Below are 22,197 nucleotides of genomic sequence, written 5' to 3' on the forward strand. Positions count from 1 at the left end.
CGCGCTCCCGCCGCCCCGCCCCTCCCCGCGAGCCCGAGCGCGCCTCCGCCCTTGTCCGCCCCCTGCCGCTGCCCCTGCGCCTCAGAGCACAGAGCCGTCTGGTCTGAGGGAAGGCGAGGATCGCCCTCGCCGCCTGTTCGGCCAGTGCATTGGGCCCGGCCCCGACAAGCAACCCGCGGAGGGGCTCTTCCGAGCCAGCCTTGGACCTTCGCGGTTGCCGCCTCCTCCTCCCGCCTCTGGATTTGGGAGGGAATTCCCGCCTCGCAGCCCCCGCCTCTGGACCTGCCTCTTGTCTCTCCGCGTGTGGAGGGCGCCAGTGCTTAGGCCGGAGCGAGCCTGGGGGCCGCCGGCCGCGAAGGCATCGCGGGGACCCATTCGCCATGGAGGGCGCCGGCGGCGCGAACGACAAGAAAAAGTAAGCCCGTTCCCTCCGCCGGCCCCGTTCTCTACCGGCGCCCCCGCCCCGCGCTCGCGGGCGGGCCTCAGCTTTCCTGGGGGGCCGGCCTTTTTGTTTCTGCCTGTTCTCCCCCTCCCCTCTTTCCCCCACCTCGCCGGTCGGCTCCCCCGCTGTCCACGTCGCCATCTTGTCGTGGGGGGTGGAAGACACATCGAAAGTGCTTTCAGGGGCCGGGGTCTGAGCCCTGCCTGCGCGGCCTCCGTCCCTGTCGGCCGGGGCCTGCGGCGTCGCCTTCCTACCCGCCTCAGGCACCCCGCTGGCGTTCTGTCCCTGCTGGGACAGACTGTGCCCAGTCTGAAAACCCCGGGAAGAGAAATAAACCGCAGGTCGGTCGCCGCCGTTTGCACCCGGAGCTTCCGCTCCTTCCCGCCCCCCTCCTCTCGGCTTCCATTGAAAACTCGGCCCCGGGGCGGGCCCTGCACGCTGGTCCTGACTTCCCAGGGGGCTCGGGCCCGGGGCTTTCCGACGTAGGGGCTAGGGTAGGTGGAATGTGATCTTGCCCCGCACTAGTCCGGACGCCAGGGGTGTCTTTGCCTTTGTGCATTAGGGATTTGCCGCCACGGCCTTAAAATACTAACTTTTTAGTTTTGCACGTGCAGGTTTTGTTTTAATCGCCTGGAAAAACTTGCCTAGACGGAGAGTCGGAGCCACGGGAATTCAAAGAAATAACGTTTTAAAAAGGACACCAGGATTAAATACTGTGTTCCTATCACTTGTCACGAGAGCCCGACGTTCGAAATGAATATATGCCTCATTCATTCTTGAAAATATGGTAGTTGAAAATGTAGCGGCTAGTTAAATTTAGAGGAACAGTTTTATGGGGATTGAAAATAAAAATGTGACCAGAGCAAATGAAATGCAGCACTGAAATGTTGCGAATTTTTCCAAACCCTGCCTCATGGTCCTGAAATTGAAGTATATTAAAGGAGAACCTTCAAATACATCATAAGTAAATAATCATACTATTATAACTTACTGCAAGTTTATAAAACACCACTTGAAGTTTGAGTCCAAGGGGTACATTATAGAAGGATTAATTGCGACGGGGATGAACCAGCGGAATTAAAAGTGATCCCAGGCCCCTCCCCCCCAATTTGGTCCACTTTGGTATTGTAACCTTTGAGGAAATCATTTTAAGGAATTGAAGATTCAGAGTTTGTGGATAGTGGCCTGGATTTACGGTTAAGTCCTTCCAATGCTCTGGGAGAGATTAATTTTTCTAATCAGTATCAACGGAAGATAAACTTGTTTATATTCTTGTTATTTTGTCGATATCGTATCTTGGTCTTATTTAAATAGAAATGTTAGCCTTTCAATTTGCATATACCAGAGAAAGCACTCATAAAATTCAAGAAGTGGGCAAACAGAACAGGCCTAGACTTAATTCCAAGAATTGCCAGGAATTAATTGCAGTTAATTTTGCATAAGTGATTACCATGCTTTTGATGAAATGGTGAGGCTGCTACATTGTAAACCTAAGGCAGATTACCTCTGGGTAGTGCCAACTTTTTGTCCTTATTACACTTTGAATCCTACTTAATAAAATGTATTAAGTTATGCACCAGTCACTTCCTTTTTGTATGGTATATTATACTCATTTTTTTTTTGCAGTTGATCAGTTGAGAATATTATAAGCAACTTTAACATGAATTAGCTCCTGTGCATCACCTCCAATTTTAAAGGAACTCTTAGATTTTCCTCTTTCCCATCTGTCATTTAAAATTAAAAAATATATATCATTTTGAGCCTTAGATTGGTTAATCAATCAGATTTAACAACCTTGGATCAGATTGATTCATATTTCTCTATATAAACAAAAAACGCATTGGCCATCTCATAGCGACCCTATACAAGAGTAGAACTGCCCCATAGGGTTCTTAATGTAATTGAAAAATTAAGTTGAACATTTAAGTGGTAGCAACTGAGCAACTTTTGTTGTTATTGTTATTAGTTGAAGTCGAGTCAATTCTGATTCATGGTGTACAACTGCTCCAGGGTTTTCAAGGCTGTGACCTTTCAGAAGCAGATCTAAGCCAGACCTGCCTGTCTTCCAGTACACCTCTGGGTGTGTTCAGACCTCCAACCTGTGAGCTGATAACCCATTGCTGTGAAGTTGATTCCGACTAATGGCGACCCTATACGAGAGTAGGACTGCCCCATAGGGTTTCCAAGACTGTAAATCTTTATGGGAGCCACATCTTCCATGGAGCAGCTGGTGGATTCGAACTGCTGAGCTTTCAGTTAGCAGCCAAGCACTTAACCATTGTACCACCAGGGCTCTTTTTTGGGCTAGTAGTTGAATGCTTAATGGTTTGGCCACCCAGGGATTCCTTTTAAACCAAAAAAAAAAAAAAAAAAAAAAAACCCATTGCCATGGAGTCAATTCCAACCCTATAGGACAGTAGAACTGCCCCATAGGATTTCCAAAGAGCAGCTGGTGGATTTGAACTGCCAAACTTTTAACCACTGCACCACCGGGGGTCTTTTGAGATGTTGGTAAAAGATGCCTTTTTTAATTCTTTTCTAACTAACAATTTTAGAACTTAAAGATAATTGAGGGATTGAGGGCCAGGAATTTCCCATATATGTATTGGGAGTGAGATAAGGGGAATAGTCTAGGATTCCATGCGATTTTTCCATTTTAAATGAGTATCCAGAGTTGGAGTGGGGAAATTTATCTTTTTTAAAGCAGTATTGGTTTAGGGAGGAAAAAAAATTTGAAGGATTGGAAGAAATCAGAACAGAGTGGATATGGTTATAATAGGTTTAACATAGGTCATTTTATGTTGATTCCTTAGTTCAGGAACTGCACTTAAAACACATGCATATAGGATTTTAGATTTCAAAGGAATGTGAAGAGATTCATTGTTCTGTCAGACTTCCTCATAGTTTTCCAAAACAAACAATTATTGGATCATTAAAGTAAAATTTCTGAGGAAACTTTAGCTTCTTTCTTTAACTTCGGCGATTAAAAAGTCAAAAAGCTCTTGCTTAGGAAATGTCTTTCTTGATACAATTTTACTTCCATTTTCTTCTTGTTCTTTGAGGAGGTAGAATGCCTGGTGGTTAAGGGCAAAGAATCTCAAGTCAAATCGTCCGAGTTAGAGCTCCGGCCTTTTCACTGGTTAGCTGTGTGAGCTTGGCCAGTTACTGACTCCCTCTGAGCCTGTTCCCCTCTGTGGAAATAACAGTAATGATAGTAGCCTTCTCGGGTCATTGTGAAGATTAAATCCGGTAATGCCTGTAAAGCGCCTCTCCCAGTGCCTGGCATAGGAGTCTCAGTAACACTTTGTATGCTTGAAAATAAGTGTCGTGCATTAAAGTTTAAACTTCCAGAAAACTGAAACCATTTTTTGCGAGCCCTTTCTACTATTTCAGTTTCTCTTTTCTGTGTCTTCATTCATCTTTCTCATAAAACCCATTGCCATTGAGTCAATTCTGATTCTCAGCGACCCTATAGGACAGAGTAGAACTGTCCATAGGCTTTCCAAGACTGTAATCTTTACCAGAGCAGACTGCCACGGCTTTCCCCTGCCTAGTGGCTGGTGGGTTCAAATCACCAACCTTTCGGTTAGCAGCCCAGTGCTTAACCATCGTGCAACCAGGGCTCCTCGTCTTTCCTATACCTGCTGAAAATTAAAAGACTGACATTGGATTCAGAACCTTAAAAGAGATTTTTTTTTCTTGTTAAAACAGTATGTGCCTGGGTTATGTTGGCATCTAGCATCAATTATTCGTATTGAGCATCTGATCTGTTCTACTCTAGGCCCCTTCGGAATTCCTTACCCCTCTGTGTTCTCAGATAGATTAATATACTCTGGACTCTAGAGACTAGTCACAAGTACATACACTAACTGCACAGTTCATTTAAGCAAGGTGTGTGTTGTAAGACACTGCAATTTTAGGATTGCCTTTAACTTAAAACACTTTTTACCTTGATGCCAAAGTTATTTAGTAGACAATTTTATAAATATGTTATAAATACGAATCTTTGCTAAAGGTGAGGCCCAGTAAAGCATACAAACCTACATGATAGAAAAGCTGTCCTTTGCTTATGAATTTCTCCATAGTTAAGACCATTGGGTTCCATCTCAGGGCAAAGCTTGAAGCCTCTACTATTGGTCTAATTTTTGTGGCACAATTTATAGGAAATCTGTATTAGTGTGCTCTTCCACATGAACATGCTTCCTAAACTATCAGCTTGTTTTAGATTGATAGCAACTCATTCCTCTGGTCCAATGTAAAACTCCTTGGGCAGCTTGAAGGCTGTCTCATCTTTTTACCCGTTAACTTCCATTGTCTTAGTGGCTTTAATGGTGTCTGGACTCTAGGATAATTTAAGATTTTGTGGTTAAGAGTGTTATGTAGGAGGCTAAGGGGGCTTAGCCTCTTGACTGATTTTTTTTTTCTGAAGAGTTCCCAATAGTTTATTGTGTTTGGTGGTTAAATAAACTTTTATCACACATGAATGTTAAAGATTTGGGTTAGATTACTGTGCTCCTCATGGAACATTTTCTAGGCAAATATTTATGCACATATTTGTTTTGTGCGGTTCTTAGTGTTTTTACGTACATTATCTCATTTAATCCTTTTTCCTTTAAGATCATATCTTAGTTCTCTTTCCTTGCTTGTACAAAAGTGACCTTGTTCTCTTTACTGCATCATATTGATCAGTCTGCATGTACTATGAATTATGTAATCATTCCTGATTGATGGGCATTTAGGATGTTTCCAATTTATTGCTACGACAAACAAGGTGCAGTGAATGTCCTTGTAAATACCAAAAAGAAACAAACTCCTTGCCATTGAGTCATAGCGACCGCACAGGACAAAGGAGAACTGTCCCATAGGGTTTCCAAGGAGCGGCTGGTGGATTTGAACTGCTAACCTTTTGGTTAGCAGCTGTAGCTCTTGACCACTGCACCACTATTATGATTCAAAATCATAACAATATATACTAATTATGGAAAATTTAGAAAATACAGAAAAGTATAAGGTAAAAAAGTACTTGAAATTCTACGACTCAGATGACTTATACAGATTTCTTCCTTATACTTTTTATATGTGTATGTGGGTGTCTGTTTATTAGCTAAAATCATAGTTTATTTAAAATCCTGCTTTTTAACATATTCGTATTTCCTACATTTACATATTTTTATAAATAATATTTTAATTGCATGCTATTCCATTATATAACTTAAGGGTTAAAAGCACTGGAGCTAGTGAAGTACCTACCTGGGTTTGAATCCCAGTTCTGTCACTTACTAGCTAGTATGACCTAACTCCTCTGCGTTTTGTGCCTTTTCTGTGCCTTAGTTTTCTTGTCTATATCTGTGGTTGTTGTTAGGTGCCCAATAGGTGCTGTCAGGTTGGTTCCGACTCATAGCAACCCTATGCACAAGAGAGCGAAACACTGCCCGGTCCTGAGCCATCCTTAAAATCGTTGTTATGCTTGAGCTCATTGTCGCAGCCACTGTGTCAGTCCACCTCACTGAGGGTCTTCCTCTTTTCCGCTGACCCTGTACTCTGCCAAGCATGATGTCCTTCTCCAGGGACTAATCCCTCCTGACAACATGTCCGAAGTATGTAAGACGCAGTCTCGCCATCCTTGCTTCTAAGGAGCGTTCTGGTTATACTTCTTCCAAGACAGATTTGTTTGTTATTTTGGCAGTCCATGTATATTCAATATTCTTCGCCAGCACCACAATTCAAAGGCGTCAATTCTTCTTCAGTCTTCCTTATTCATTGTCCAGCTTTCACATGCATATGATGTGATTGAAAATACTGTGGCTTGGGTCAGGCGCACCTTAGTCTTCAAGGTGACATCTTTGCTCTTCAACACTTTGAAGAGGTCCTTTGCAGCAGATTTACCCAATGCAATGCGTCTTTTGATTTCTTGACTGCTGCTTCCATGGCTGTTGATTGTGGAGCCAAGTAAAATGAAATCCTTGACAACTTCAGTCTTTTCTCCATTTATCATGATGCTGCTTATTGGTCCAGTTGTGAGGGTTTTTGTTTTCTTTATGTTGAGGTGCAATCCATACTGAAGGCTGTGGTCTTTGATCTTCATTATTAAGTGCTTCAAGTCCTCTTCACTTTCACCAAGCAAGGTTGTGTCATCTGCATAACGCAGGTTGTTAATGAGTCTTCCTCCAATCCTGATGCCCCGTTCTTCTTCATATAGACTATAGCTGCCCCATAGTTAATATATGTAAAGTGCTTAGAACAACGCCTGGCAAATAATGAGTAGTATATAAGTGTCTGCTATTATCATCTTTAAGATTATCATCGTTAACTGTTAGGCAATTATGTTTCTAAAATTTTGTTACTATAAACTAAAGATCTTCTTGGGTGGTAATCAGGAGTACAAAGCCTTTAAATATTAAGGTCCTTGATAATGAAATAATTTGGTCTTAGGTGACTGCTTAATGCTTGTTCCATTTAACTTTAGAGGGGATTAGATTGTGAATATTAATTTACCATAGGATACCAAGACTTTGGCTAAGAATGAGAAATTTGATATCATTTTATAGAGGCAGCTATATCATCAGCATTATTCATCAGGGACATGTCCCCAGAACTGCTGAAAAGATTTGTTTCTTCTCCTTTGATTGATGATATTATCTCCATGCAAAGTCCATGAGCCATATTTTGTCTCCAGAACCCTTGCAGTGTACTGCAGAACCTTTATATCAGGCCAGCCCGGCATTTCTCATAACCTTTGTGTCCTCTTGTCCACTCTGACCTGCCTGTTTCTTTCAGTCATCTCACACCAGTATCTAAGTCTTTTCACCTAAAGTTTTCTTTGTGTCCCGCTTCATCTACATCTTCTCCCTTAATCGAAGTATCTTTTTTTCTCTCACTGAGATTTATTGAAGGAGCCCTGGTGGTTCAGTGGTTAAGTGCTCAGCTACTAACTGAAAGGTTGGCAGTTCAAACCCACCCAGCGGTTCCTTGGGAGAAAGACCTGGCAGCCTGCTTCCATAAAGATTACAGCCAAGAAAACCCTATGGGGCAGTTCTGCTCTGTCACATGGGGCTGCTATAAGTCGAAATCAGCTCGTCTGCACCTAGCAATAACAACATGTAGAAAGTTATGGAACCCCCTTTGACATCTCTTGATTAAAAAAACCCACTGCCGTCGAGTCGATTCCGACTCATAGCGACCCTATAGGACAGAGTAGAACTGCCCCATAGAGTTTCCAAGGAGCACCTGGTGAATTCAAACTGCCGACCCCTTGGTTAGCAGCCGTAGCACTTAACCACTACGCCACCAGGCAGAGGGTGACATCTCTTGATAGAGACATTCAAATTCTATTTCAAACTTCCTGACAAAATTTACTTAAGCCTTAGAAAAGGTGAAAAATATGAGCAAGACTGCCATCACTTCCCCCTTCCACACTTATGGCAGACATTAGTGTCACTCTTTCCATTGATATAACAGTTGGCTTCAGAATTTTATTCAATAAAATATTCCAGGCAATTATACCAGTCATGGATTTGGTCAAAAGATGAAGCCTATTTGCCATCCCAGCCATAGTATGACACTGAAATCAATAATAATTAAAAAAAAGAAAACCTTTAGCGTTAGATACAAGGGTACCTCTGTTATAATAAAACCTGTTACAAGGTTGGAACTTGACTATTCCCATTGCTTTATACCAAAAAAGCAAAACCAACTGCTGTTCTGACTCATGGTGAGCCCATTTGTTTAGTTTACAACTGTACTCTATAGGGTTTTCAAGGCTGTGACCTTTCAGAAGTAGGTCACCAACCCTGTCTTGTGAGGCACCTCTGGGTGAGTTTGAACTTGTAGCCTTTATGGTTACTAGTCAAGTGCTTAACTGTTTGCAGCACCCATAGGAGCTCCCTGAGTTCATTCAAAATCATTTGATTAGACTAACCCACTTTTTAAAATGCTTACAGAAGTTTTAAGTTTTTTTTTGGTGGAAAAATCAAAACTACACAAATGCACAAATACATACAATCATCTGCTGTTTCATTACCCAGAGACCATTAACAACATTTGGTATGAATATTCGTCTTGTTTCTATTCATAGATGTGTTTTAATAAATAGGATCGGAATGTACATACTGTGTTTTTAACCTGCTTTTTATAAATTCACATCCATCCCTATTCGGATATCCCTCTCTCTATGGGTGAGATGGTTAGAATTTTGTAGAGTTATTGTGAGGATTAAATTGGATAAAATTAGTGTTACATCCTTAGAATAAATAGTATATGGGTTCTTTTGGGGTTTTTTTGTTTGTTTTGTTTTTATTGTGCATTAAGTGAAAGCTTCCATAGCAAATTAGTTTCCCATTGGGTAGTTTGTACAAAGTATTTCGTGCCATTGTTTCCATTCCCAATAGTGTGCCTCCCCGCCCCCCCCCCCCCCATTTTCCGTCCTGGGTTTGGTTATGTCTAAGAAATTGCCCTGACTGTGACCCTTGTGCGGTCTATTGTCTATATTGATATATAAGCATAATCTACAGTTATGTATGTAGAAATACCCACCACCAGACCTATACCTGCAAATGGGTGTGTACACCTTTTGTCATAACCTGTCTAGCTATAAATCCATTTGTTAATTAGTGTTTGTTAATACTGTTTTTGCAGGATTGTTTATGCTGTAGTAATTACCTTTGTTGCCCTCTGTTCTTGCATTCTTTTGTGTTCTTCCATGCCTTGGTCATGTTTTGCTGCCTTCCTCCATATTGTGTATTGTAGTTTTGATTTTAATGACCATGAACATTTCTTTATGTGTTTGTTAGCTGTCTGGATGTCTTCTTTGGTGAAGTGCCTGTTTATATCCTTTGTCCATTTTTTAATTGAAGTATATGGCTCTTAATGCTCTTTGGATATTGGACATAGGCTGTTAAGCTATTATTACTTTTATGTCAAAAGTTACTCTGGAAAAAAGGATATGATAAACACACTCATCTGAAGGGATAGACGATTTCTAAGACTACACTAGTTTTTTTCTCAGACTTGCAATTCGTTGGAGAAATAAATATGAATAAAGTTATGATTTACAAAGGGTTGTTGTAAGGTTTAACTAAAAATGTTTAGCACAGGGTATGTAGTAAACATTTAAGTATTATTAGAATGTCATTAAATATTATTTTGTAACAGTTTTAAAGGCTGAATGGTATTATATAGATATCCCATCAATTCCTTTATTTGGGATGCTTAGGTTGAATCTAATATTTCCTTATTGTGAAGAATTGTAATTAATAAGAAATATTCATAATTATTTCTTAACAATAAATTCTAAGAAGTGGAATAATGGGTCAAAAAGTATGTAAATATTAATACTTTGAATATCTCCCACAAAGTTTGAACTAGTTAATTCTCTCTGCCAGTATTTGAGAGTACGATTTTTTTTTTTTTAACATTAATGTCGTTAAAGTTCATTTGTTTTAATTTGGAACATTGGCAGTTTAATAAGTGTATTAGGATTCTTTTTATTGCAAGCAGTGAAACACAACTCAAACTGGCTTAAGGGGAAAAAGCAGTTATTGGTTCATGCAGTTTAGCTTTGGCTTAAGGGACAATTAGGTCGCTAGTTAGTGCTGCTTTTCCTCCACATTGATTTTTTTTTTTTTCTTTCCATGAATGCCTGGCCTTTACAAAATTTGTCTTTCATGTAAACATGCTATTCTAAAATAATTATTTATTCTAAAATAATTATTTTCCATGATAGTAATAAAGAAAATTATTCTTAAGGGTGTGTATTTGGGCCGTTAGGGGGTGGGGAATTAAGAAATCCTACTTTTCCAAGTTCTTTTAGTGTCAAGAATCTTATTAAATATCTTTTAACCTGTTTTCAGGGGAGAACTGGAAATTAACTGCCTTTGCAGATAACACAGTTAAAATATTTAAATAGATTGTAATATCAAACCACTAGTAAAAGCCTTAACTATGAACTGAAAAGGGCGTTTTCCATTGGATAACGTGAACAAGTTGGTTTATTTCGGTGGTTCAAAAATTTTCTTCAACCCTAACTCTACCACCTAATCACTATGGCCTATAACAGATTATTGGGCATTTGTTTTATGTGTGTGTGTGTTGTTTTTTTTTTGTTTGCTTCTTTTTTTAGCAGATATTTGTACATCTTATTTTTCAAGCAAAGCATTGAATTGTGGATGGTTCAGGCCGTGGGTGAATATTATGTTTTTGGTGTTAGTTGGTTCATCCATAATATGTCCCATGTTTTATTTTTTAGTACAGTGTGATTTCAGGTTCAAGGTTCTTGCAAAATATTGACTTTTGGTTACAAAAAGCTTTGTTACATTAATACTGACCATCTGAAGAGCATCTTCTATAGTTGTGTTGACTGATTAGGCCAGTTCTTTTAGAATTTTCCAAGACACTGTAACAAGAAAAAAAAATAACAAGATAGTTTATTCATTTTTGGCAGCTGGAAATGTTAGAAAGTTTTTTATTACAGTATTTCTCAACCCTGGCTAATGTTTGGATCCCTCTTGGAGCAAAATAATCCTTATGGAACTCTGAGATGTGCCCAGAGACTCCAATCTGGGTATACCACATTAAAAAAACAAAACCAAAAAACTGTATTTCTTCCAGTGATCATTTGGTACTAATTTGATCATAGAAAAATGTAGTCTCAAACGCAGAAGGTTTATAGCAAGAATATAGAGCTAAATAGAAGTCATCTAGATGATGCAGAATGTGTTTTTTCTTTTTTTTAACATTGCCGTTAAAATGAAAACACGATTTTAAAATTCACGTGATGTTTTATCTTCAGCGCTGCTTTAACTCTATTGAGCAAAACCCTGTCATATTTCAAATATCTGAATATAGCTATCTCCTCCTCCTATTCCTAAGGAAAACATTACCAATTTGTTTAATCTTTTAATTATAAAATTATATATTATGTGATTTGTGAAAAGGTATTAAAAAAAAATGTTGGTGTTGAGTCTGCCCCACGTATGTCAAAGGCATAAACCATGTTAAAAGCATGGGTTTCCGTTTCAGGTAGAACCTAGACCTACTACTTACTAACAGTGTTACCTATCTCCTTTTTATAGACATGGAAACTGATGATCAGATACTATACATGTTGTTACAGAAAATTTATCTGAGACTTGCTTCAGCAGAGATTCTCTTTTGTCCTCGTTTCCAGAATCTTTATCATGGTCAGGGTTAAAAACCAAATGGAAAAAACCTTCAGGGTATGATTTTTATGTGTATGCCTTTATTATGATACACATGAATTTTTTTTATGTTGTGTAAGTACCTGATTATTCTAACTTAGCACCTTTTATTACATTTAAACAAATAACTGTTGCAAGGAACATTATTCCAAATACATGAACACACACACAGGTTTAGTGTCACTGACTTCTTAAATCCCAGTCTTAGATCCATTACTACCTCAGAGCATATAATAAGGGAAAGAGAAGAAAAGGGGTTTACAAGCTGAGAAGGGAGGTGTGATACAAGGGGAGAAGAGTAATAGAATACGTGATATGAGCTGGGGAAAGCCAGTAACACACAGCTGTTATCTTTTAATGCTTGTGGCATGCTTGAAGAGATTAAAAGGTGACTTTTTAAAAAATTGTTTCAGAGAGTCAAAAAACTTTTGCAGTTATCCCTGTCTTCATATGTTCACCTTTGATCCCTGACCATGCTCTTATATTTTTGAGGCAAAGTTATTATGTGTTTCCTTAAACATACACTGTTTATTACTGGATTGTCATTGAGTTTTATCTCTAGCTTCTTATTCTCAGTAATTGTACCTTGTTCTACATAGTTTCCCCAATTCATTCAGTTATGCCTGACGTAGTTATAACAGTATGTGTATTTAGTTGTGGGTAAAAATAAATTTTTCTCATTTTTTAAAAACTTGTTGACCTGCCTGTTAAACCTCTGCTGCAAGACTTATGGTTCTTATATTTCTGTGGCTTAAGAATCACCTGAGTGTTGGTTTAATATATGGATTCCCAGAGACCCACTCTCAAAGACTCTGATTTGGTAAGTTTGGGATGGGGCTCGAGAATCTATAAACTTTACAAACACCATAAATGAAATACAGCCCTTGAACAGCCAGAAATACTCATCATCGTCATCTGTGAGAATGTTTTTTAAATAGTCTTCAATTAAAATTTCCAGGGTTGGGATCGAAACATCAAGAACCATTGACAGGCTAGTTTAGGTCCTTAGTGTATTTTATAGTTACTGAATCTAAGTACATAGTGGTGCTGATGTCTTAGGGGTTGAATATATTTCCTGTATTTGTAAAGCATTTGGGGCAGATTTATTAAGGAGAAAGTATGTAATAAATCATCTCTGTCTTAGAGGAAAAATTTTATATACATATTTTTGGTTTTCTTTAACCAGCATAAAACCAAACCCATTGCCGTTAAGTCAATTCCAACTCTTAGTAACCTCATGTGTCATATTGCTCCATAGGGTTTTCAGTGGTTGATTTTTTGGAAGTAGATCTCCAGACCTTTCTTCTGAGGTGCCTCTGGGTGGCCTCGAACCGTCAACCTTTCTGTTAGCACCCAAGTGCACTAAGCATTTGCCACCACCCAGGGACTCCCATTTTATATATAGTAGAGGATCAAAGATTTGTTGAGAGGCTCAGTACCAATTCCGAACCAAGAGATTTGATTTAAATTAACTAGTCGGGAATACTCTAGAAACAAAAAGCATATTCTTTTTTCCAAATAGAATTTTAATACACATTAATATAAACATATAAATGTATTAATGAATAAATTTAATTTGTAACTAGAATGTTTATATCTTAATGCTGCCTCAGGTGTAATATAGATTTCATTTTCAGAAACTAATTTAAAACCGTGATTTTCCCCATTTATTGACTGCAGCATTAGAAAATTGTGTATTTTAAACTAAGCAATTTCATGAGGTTATTAAAAGGTGAATAATCGATTTTTTTCTCTGTTGTTGGTGTGCAGTCGTTTTCCGATGATAGCAACCCCATCTGACAGAGTAGAACTAACCTAGCCACTGGGTGGGTTCAAACCACCAACCTTTCAGTTAGCAGCTGAGTGCTAAACTATTATTGCTCCATATCTTTTCACCAGAGCTCCTTACCTTTTTACCCTACCTTTTTACCAGCGTTCCTTGTCTTTTCTCTAATTGTGGATATTTAAGAGAGGTTTTGCCTTACTATTAGGATAATAATCATCTAAATAGAAAAAAAAAATTTAAAAATAAAAAGTGTATGCATTTTGAATATTTTTCTTTAGGAACTATTTTACCACAAATACCTGTGATTGGAACTTCAAATTATTATGAAATGCAGAATTTTTAAAATCAGAAAATTAGATTAGCACGTGAAACTGAAAATAATGAATTATATTGCTTACAATCTTCACTTTCCTCTTCTTGGAAGGAATATTCCTGCGTTATTCCCAAAATAAAATAAAATTAAAAAAAACTTGGTTTTAGTTATGGTTTTCTGGAAGACCAGTTAAAAAGTTAGATGGCTACTTTTTTCTGACAAATTCAGGTAACATGATAGTGTCAATTTACTTGTGGATTTTTCTTAAAATAAGTGCAAAATCTGTGATCCTGCCATCTGAGGCTACTGTTAATATTTATAAACCTTGCTAACACTGATACCATTGTATCTTCCTGGTTTTTTCTGTATTTATGAGAGTGTGTATGCATGTGTAAGGAGCCCTGGTAGTGTAGTGGTTAAGTGTTCACCTGCTAACTGAAAGATTGGTGGTTTGAACCCACTAGCCACTCTGTGAGAGAAAGATGTGGCAGTCAGCTTCCACAAAGATGAAGCCTTGGAAACCCCATGGGGCAGTTCTGCTGTGTCCTATAGGGTAACTTTGAGATGCAGTTGACTTGACTTGACAGCAGCTTGGCTGGGAGTGTGTGTGTGTGTACACATGCAGAGACACACATACAGAAATGGATTTATTCTCAAATTTTGTTGTGTATTCTGTTTTCACTTAATAGTGTATTACAACATCTTTTATGAGCAAAGATAAATTTTGTAGACTTTACTTTGTACCCTGAACTTCAGTGTTAGTTGGTCTTATAGAAAGATGATTCCTATGGCTAATGTTTTGTCAGATAGGGTTTGACCTGGTAACTACTATTGAATAAAGCCAAGAAATGTAAAGATACATTTGTCCTAGAATGTAAGCCCTGTAAGAGTAGGGACTTGGTCTCTTTTGTTTAATGCACTATGCCCAGGTCTAACAACAGTGTCTGGCTCGTAGAAAATGATCAAGAAATATTTGTTGAATGAATGAATGGCATTCTTTAACATGTGAGTATCCTAAAGGTTCATTTTTAAGTTTTTTTAATTACTCAGTTTCCCAGAGAAAAGAGCGTAGAACAGATTACTAGCTGTCCTGAACATGTAATCTATATTTAATTTGAAATGTCAAATTTTTGCTGTTTTTTCTGTTAATTAGGGATTTTTAAAAAATATCTCTTTAAAGTGTTCTAGTTTTGTAACAATTACTAGGTAGAAAGTATAACACCAGATTGTATTAATAACAAGAATATTCCTAATAATAAAAATAAAATACTTAGAAATAGTCTAAGAGTGACCTCCTCTAAAAAAAAAAAAATGCTAATAGGATTAGGAATCAACTTAATGAAAACCTCATGTCTTATGATAAAAATTACAACACTTTCTTTAAAAAGATTGTAGAAGACAAAATCAGTCTACTTCTGTTTTTGGACATGTTTAATAAATGTATTGCTTTAATTGGGTAATTAAATTGAAATTGGGTAATTTAAATATAATTGAGTAAGAACATCAAAATGCAAACTCATACATTTTCTGACCACCTTAACTTAGGCAAAGCAGTAAAAGACTTGGTTATGGAGTGTAGTGTTAAGGGAAATGATTAAACATCGAACCTTTCTCAGCAAATTAGTATTCTAGTTTCTCAGCACTCTCCCTATGCAGCTAACTTTCTTCTCTGACAGTATCACTTATTCTTCTTATGCAGCTAACTTTCTTCTCTGGCAGTATCACTTATTCTTTGTGATGGTGGTGGTGCTCTTCACTGTAACACCGCTTGATGATTTTCTTAATCAATAGTTGTTTTTTTCAGTAGGGAAAACTACGTTCCTGGCTCTGGTGTTGACCCGGCTGTGTATTTGCCTATGCTTATTTATTCCACAGTTCATTCATATAACATTTATTAAGCCTCTTTTCTGTTGTAGGAACTTGGCTAAATGAATAAATGGTTGTTTTTGTACACAAAATTGACAGCTTTCATAATCAGTTATTGTAACATTTATTCTTGCAATAATAAGTGTATACTTCAACAGACAGAATTTCAATTTATTAATTCATACACTCAGTTAGAACTTATTGAATACCTCTTATATGTCAGGAACTGTTTTAGGTGCTTGGGACGTTTCACTGAACAAAACAGACAAAAATCCCTGCCATTGTGGAGCTTGCATTCTAATGTAAGTGTGGGCTGGGGGTAGAGGCAGATAAGAAATATAATAAACAAGTAAAATAATATACTTATTGATGATTAAGTACTATGGGAAAGATAAAACAAGGCAAGACGACCATGATAGAAGCAATGGTTAGAGATCTTACCTCAATGAGAAAGTGAAATTGGGGCAAGAGCTTGAAGAAGGTGAGGAAGCAAGCCAGGGAGATAACCTGGGAGCGCTGCTGTGCAGGCAGAGGAAATGAGTGTGAAGGCTGTAAGAAAGGAGTGTGCCCGAAGTGTTTAAGGAACAAAGAGAACAGTGTGGTGGGAGCAGAGTAAGCAAGGGGAGCAAACCAAAACCAAACCCACTGCCGTCAAGTCAATTCTGACTCATAGCGCCCCCTAGGGTTTCCAAGGCTGTCAATATCTGCGGAAGAAGACTGCCAAATCTCTCCCGTGGAGCCACAGGTGGTTTTGAACTGCCAACCTTTCGGTTAGCAGTCAGTTGCTTTAAGGGGGAGCATGGTGATAAGAAATGAGGTCAAAGAGGTAGTGGGGCCAGATCACTAAGGCCCTTCTGTGCTATAATAAGGACTTTGACTTTTATTCTGAATGAGGCAAAAACCGTTGTTAAGTAGAAGAGTAATATGACCTGACTTTCCTATTAAAGGTATTACTCTGGCAGTATAATACCTAACAGCTATTATAGAAATCCCTGGGTAGCGTAAACAGTTAAGAGCTCAACTGTTAAGCAAAAGGTTCGCGGTTCAGACCCACCCAGAGGCACTTCAGAAGTCAGGCCTCATGATCTGCTTCTGAAAGGTCGCAGCCTTGAAAACCCTATGATGCAGTAGTACTCTGCACACATGGAGTCGCCATGAGTTGGAATTGACTCAATGGTTACTAACAACATTATAGGAATAGACTATAAGCAGACAAATGTGATAGCAGGAAGACGAACATAAGTAGATTTTCACTCATATTTATGTCTAGTATTCATATTTGAAAGTGAATACCCAGATAATCACAGTAAATCCAAATAGTATGCCTTGTTCATATCACTGACATTGTTATACTGGATAGTTAGGATTGTAACCTGTAGGATTACAAGAGCACTGATAAAGCACAAATTCAGGGATCCCAAAAACAATGTTGTAGGGACAGTTAATCTTCCATAGACTGAAATCAAAGTCAAATAGATTTGGGCCAAATACTAAAGCCAAAATCAAATTTATGTACATCCTTACTAAAAATACAAAGATAAATGAGGCAGTTTCCTGCCCCCAAGAAACATCAAGGGTTTTAGAGAAAGATGTTGTCACTGTGAGGTACCATCGAGTCAGCTCCAGCTCCTAACAACCCCACAGGAGAGAGTAGAACTGCCCCAAAGGGTTTCCAAGGAGCAGCTGGTGAATTTGAACTGCTGACTTTTTGGTTAGCTGCTGAGCTCTTAACCACTACACCACCAGGTCTCCTTGGAGCAAGTAATCAGAATAGTCAGTTCTAGGAGAGAGGAGGAGCTTTTGAAGGCAGGGGGGAAAAAAAAAGGCAAAGTGATTCATGAGGGAGTTTTGAAATTTCACATATAAATTTACCAAGCCACATGTTGGGAAGAGTACCCTAGATAGGTTTTTTTTTTTTTTTAAACCCTAGACAGGGAGAGTGGAGTGAGCAAGCCAGAGAGGAGTGAAACATTATGGTGCTTTTGAGTAATTGCAGTGTGGCTGAAGAATATGAAGAGTGTGGCAAATAATGAGGATATGGAAGAGATGGGCAGGAAACTATGGCATCGTTTCAAAATAATTAGACTGTCTTACGTACATTCAATTGCATTTTAAGCAGGACATAGTACAGATATATATTTGGAAGGATCATTGGGTGGTAACTTGAAAAAACTACAGCAAAGTAACATGGAAGACTAGTTTCAGTCAGTGGTTTTCAAACCTCACTGTGTATCATCTGAATCTCTGGGGAGTTTTTGAAAACCCAGGTTTCTGGGCCTGGCCTCAGATCTACTGAATCAGAGTTTACAAAAGTGGGGCCTAGGAATTTGAAATGTTGAAGCTCCCCAAGTAATTAGACCAGCATTTGGGAATATAGCATTAGATGACTTTCAGTAGACAAAGTGGGAGGCAGACTAATCTCCATGAGGACTATTGTGTTTTTCACAATGTTCCTATGACCTAGCACAGTACATGGTACTTGGTAGATACTTGATAAGTATTTATTGAATGAACATGTTTTTGTTGTTGTTGTTTCTGGAAAAATGAGTATTTCCTGAATAAAGGAACAGTTCATGTTATTCTGAGGTTCAGGGAGGCCACTCCCCATCTAGTATTTTTGTTCTTTACAGTTATGAGTCGGAATCGACTAGATGGCAGTGGGTTTTTTTTTTTTTTTTTTTTAGAGAGTTGTTAACGAGAATTAAAGGAGCTAAAATGCTAATATATGGAAAAAGAACCCTAGTGGCGCACTGGTTAAGTGCTCGGCTGTGAACCAAAAGGTCCTGGACTCAACCCACCATCCCCTCTGTGGGAAAATGATGTGGTAGTCTGCTTCCACAAAGATTACAGCCTTGGAAACCATATGGGGCAGTTCTACTCTGTCCTGTAGGGTCACTATGAATCAGAATTGACTTGACATTGGGTTTGGTTTTGGTTTGGAATATATGGAAAGCACTGTAAGTGCTCAGTAAATGTTAGAGGGAAAACATTATCTTTTCCTTCATGGTGCTTTATATGATTAGGTATCTTGGCAACTGGCTTACGACTAGCCAGATCTCCTGGAGTTGGTATGCAGATTGGTTTTACTTTTAGGACCTCACCATACAAAAAATATCTAATAAAAGAAAAGTGGCAATTAGTGGTGAGCCTTGCCAGAAATTTTAGTTATTATTTTAACTGTATAAAATACGTAACAAAAATAGCTTGAAAAATAGGTTAGTTGAACAGAATTATCTTGAAAATATGCAAAATAAGTGAAAGCCTAATGTTACAGTAAGAATTTATTTTAAGTCGGGAAAAGAATTTTTAAAAGGGTTTAGGTGTTCAATATATAAAACCCGTTGCTGTCAAGTTGATTCCGACTCATAGCAACCCTACAGGACAGAGTAGAAACCGCCCCCAGAGAGTTTCCAAGGAGTGGCTGGTGGGTTCAAACTGCCAGCCTTTTGTTTAGCAGCCTAGCTCTTAACTACTGCACCGCCAGGGCTCTTTATGGCATGTAGGGAAAAAAATAATTCAGATTCGCACCTTACATTTCACCAAAATAACTTCAGGTGGTTTAAGTGGTCTAATGAACTAGATGGAAGCAGAATAAGGTATTTATTAGATCTTTGGTAGAATTGACAATAAGGAATAAAACACTAGAAGAAATCACAAACTTAAGTGCTAACACTACATTATCACTATTGACACAATACAACTGTTAGGTGTTCACTCATTATTATTACAATATAATGGAGCATACACTGAGAACCCCTGCCTGTTACTTGAGTATGTTGTTTCCATGATTGAACCTTACAGCTTTGCAAAAGATCATTTGAAGGGAGGAGAGATTTGAGGTGGAGGAGACCAATTATGTACTTTATTTATAGGATATAATAGGGATTAAGTGAAGTTAGTCAAATTTCTTCCCATATTGTTAAGTGCTCAATAAAAGGTAGCAGCTGTTTTCAACATTTAATATATAAATGATTTAACAGGATTCAACTAAATGGCATAGAAGAGCAGCTGAGTATTTGAGGGAGCAGCAGCATGTTCTGTTTTTTTTTTTTTTTTCATTTTTTATTTTTTATTGTGCTTTAAGTGAAAGTTTACAAATCAAGTCACTCTCATACAAAAATTTATAAACACCTTGCTTTGTACTCCTAATTGCTCTCCCCCTAATGAGACAGCACACTCCCTCCCTCCACTCTCTTTTCATGTCTGTTCAGCCAGCCTCTGACCCTCTCTCCCCTCTCATCTCCCCTTCAGACAAGAGATGGCCAACATAGTCTCATGTGTCTACTTGATCCAAGAAGCTCATTCTTCATAAGTATCATTGTCTATCTCATAGTCCAGTCCAATCCCTGTCTGAAGAGTTAGCTTTAGGAATGGTTCCTGTCTTGGGCTAACAGAAGGTGTGGGGGCCATGACCTCTGGGGTCATTCTAGTCTCAGTCAGACCATTAAGTCTGGTCTTTTTATGAGAATTTGGGGTCTGCATCCCACTGCTCTCCTGCTCCCTCAGGGGTTCTCTGTTGTGTTCCCTGTCAGGACAGTCATCGGTTGTAGCTGGGTACCATCTAGTTCTTCTGGTCTCAGGTTGATATAGTCTCTGGTTATGTGGCCCTCTCTGTCTCTTGGGCTTGTAATTAGCCTGTCTTTGGCATTCTTCATTCTCCTTTGATCCAGGTGGGTTGAGACCAATTGATGCATCTTAGATGGCCGCTTTCTAGTGTTTAAGACCCCATATGCCACTCTCCAAAGGGGGATGTAGAATGTTTTCTTAATAGAGTTTATTATGCCAGTTGACTTAGATGTCCCCTGAAAGCATGGTCCCCAAACCCCCAACCTGCTATGCTGGCCTTTGAAACGTTCAGTTTATTCAGGAAACTTCTTTGCTTTTGGTTTAGTCCAGTTGTGCTGACCTCTCCTGTATTGTGTGTTGTCTTTCCCTTCACCTAAAATAGTTCTAATCTACCATCTAATTAGTGAAAACCTCTCTCCCTCCCTTCCTCCCTCCCCCCTCTTGTAACCATCAAAGAATATCCTCTTCTCTGTTTAAACTATTTCTCGAGCTCCTATAATAGTGGTCTTATACATTATTTGTCCTTTTGCAGCTGACTAATTTCACTTAGCATAATGGCTTCCAGATTCTTCCATGTTATGAAATGTTTCACGGATTCATCATTGTTCTTTATTGATGCGTGATATTCCATTGTGTGAATATACCATAATTTATCCATTCATTTGTTGACGGGCACCTTGGTTGCTTCCATCTTTTTGCTATTGTAAACAGTGCTGCAGTGAACATGGGTATGCATATATCTGTTCATGTAAAGGCTCTTATTTCTCTAGGATATATTCCAAGGAGTGGGATTGCTGGATCGTGTGGTAGTTCTGTTTCTAGCTTTTTAAGGAAGTGCCAAATCGATTTCCAAACTGGTTGTACCATTTTACATTCCCAACAGCAGTGTATAAGTGTTTCAGTCTCTGCACAGCCTCTCCAACATTTATTTTTTTGTGTTTTTTGGATTAATACCAGCCTTGTTGGAGTGAGATGGAATCTCATTATAGTTTGGATTTGCATTTCTCTAATGAGTAATGGTCATGAACATTTCCTCATGTATCTGTTAGCCACCCAAATGTCTTCTTTAGTGAAGTGTCTGTTCATATCCTTTGCCCGTTTTTTAACTGGGTTATTTATCTTTTTGTAGTTGAGTTTTTGTCGTATCATGTAGAGTTTAGAGATCAGATGCTGATCAGAAATATCATAGCTAAAAACTTTTTCCCATTCTGTAGGTAATCTTTTTACGCTATTGGTGAAGTCTTTGAATGAGCATAGGTGTTTGATTTTTAGGAGCTCCCAGTTACCTGGTTTCTCTTTTGCATTGTTAGTAATGTTTTGTAGACTGTTTATGCCATGTATTAGGGCTCCTAGCATTGTCCCTATTTTTTCTTCCATGATCTTTATTGTTTTAGATTTTATTTTTAGGTCTTTGATCCATTTTGAATTAGTTTTTGTACACGGTGTGAGGTATGGGTCTGGTTTCAGTTTTTTGCAAGTGGATATCCGGTTATGCCAGCACCATTTGTTAACAAAACTGTCTTTTCCCCTTTTAACTGACTTTGGGCTTTTGTCAAATATCAGCTGCTCATATGTGGATGGATTTATGTCTGGATTCTCAATTTTGTTCCATTGGTCTATGTATCTGTCATACCGGTACCAGGCCATTTTGACTACTGTAGGGGTATAATAGGTTCTAAAATCAGGTAGAGTGAGGCGTCCCACTTTGTTGTTCTTTTGCAGTAATGCTTTACTTATCCGGGGCCTCTTTCCCTTCCATATGAAGTTGGTGATTTGTTTCTCCATCTCATTAAAAAATGTCATTGGCATTTGGATTGGAATTGCATTAAATCTACAGATTGCTTTTGGTAGATTAGACATTTTTACAATATTAAGTTCCTATCCGTGAGCAAGGTACGTTTTTCCACTTATGTAGGTCTCTTTTGGTTTCTTGCAGCAATGTCTTAGCATTTTCATTAAGAAGATAAAGCACTGTGGAAGAGCAAAGATTTTGATGTAAAAAAGACCTGGGTTCAAATTCCATCCACTG

At 38.6% G+C, this 22,197-nt stretch overlaps 1 protein-coding gene across 1 annotated transcript in view; it reads left to right on the plus strand.

Annotated features, from left to right (window-relative positions):
* The first annotated feature begins 331 nt into the window (after positions 1-331).
* HIF1A (hypoxia inducible factor 1 subunit alpha) overlaps positions 332-22,197 on the plus strand; it is a 51,847-nt gene continuing 29,981 nt past the window's right edge. Inside the window, exon 1 of the mRNA XM_049899303.1 lies at positions 332-415. Within this exon, the coding sequence (XP_049755260.1) occupies positions 381-415 (35 nt within the window). The 5' untranslated portion in view covers positions 332-380. The remainder of the gene's footprint in view (positions 416-22,197) is intronic.

Source organism: Elephas maximus, chromosome 10 (genome assembly GCF_024166365.1).
Source record: "Elephas maximus indicus isolate mEleMax1 chromosome 10, mEleMax1 primary haplotype, whole genome shotgun sequence".
In the NCBI taxonomy this organism is placed as follows: Eukaryota; Metazoa; Chordata; class Mammalia; order Proboscidea; family Elephantidae; genus Elephas; species Elephas maximus.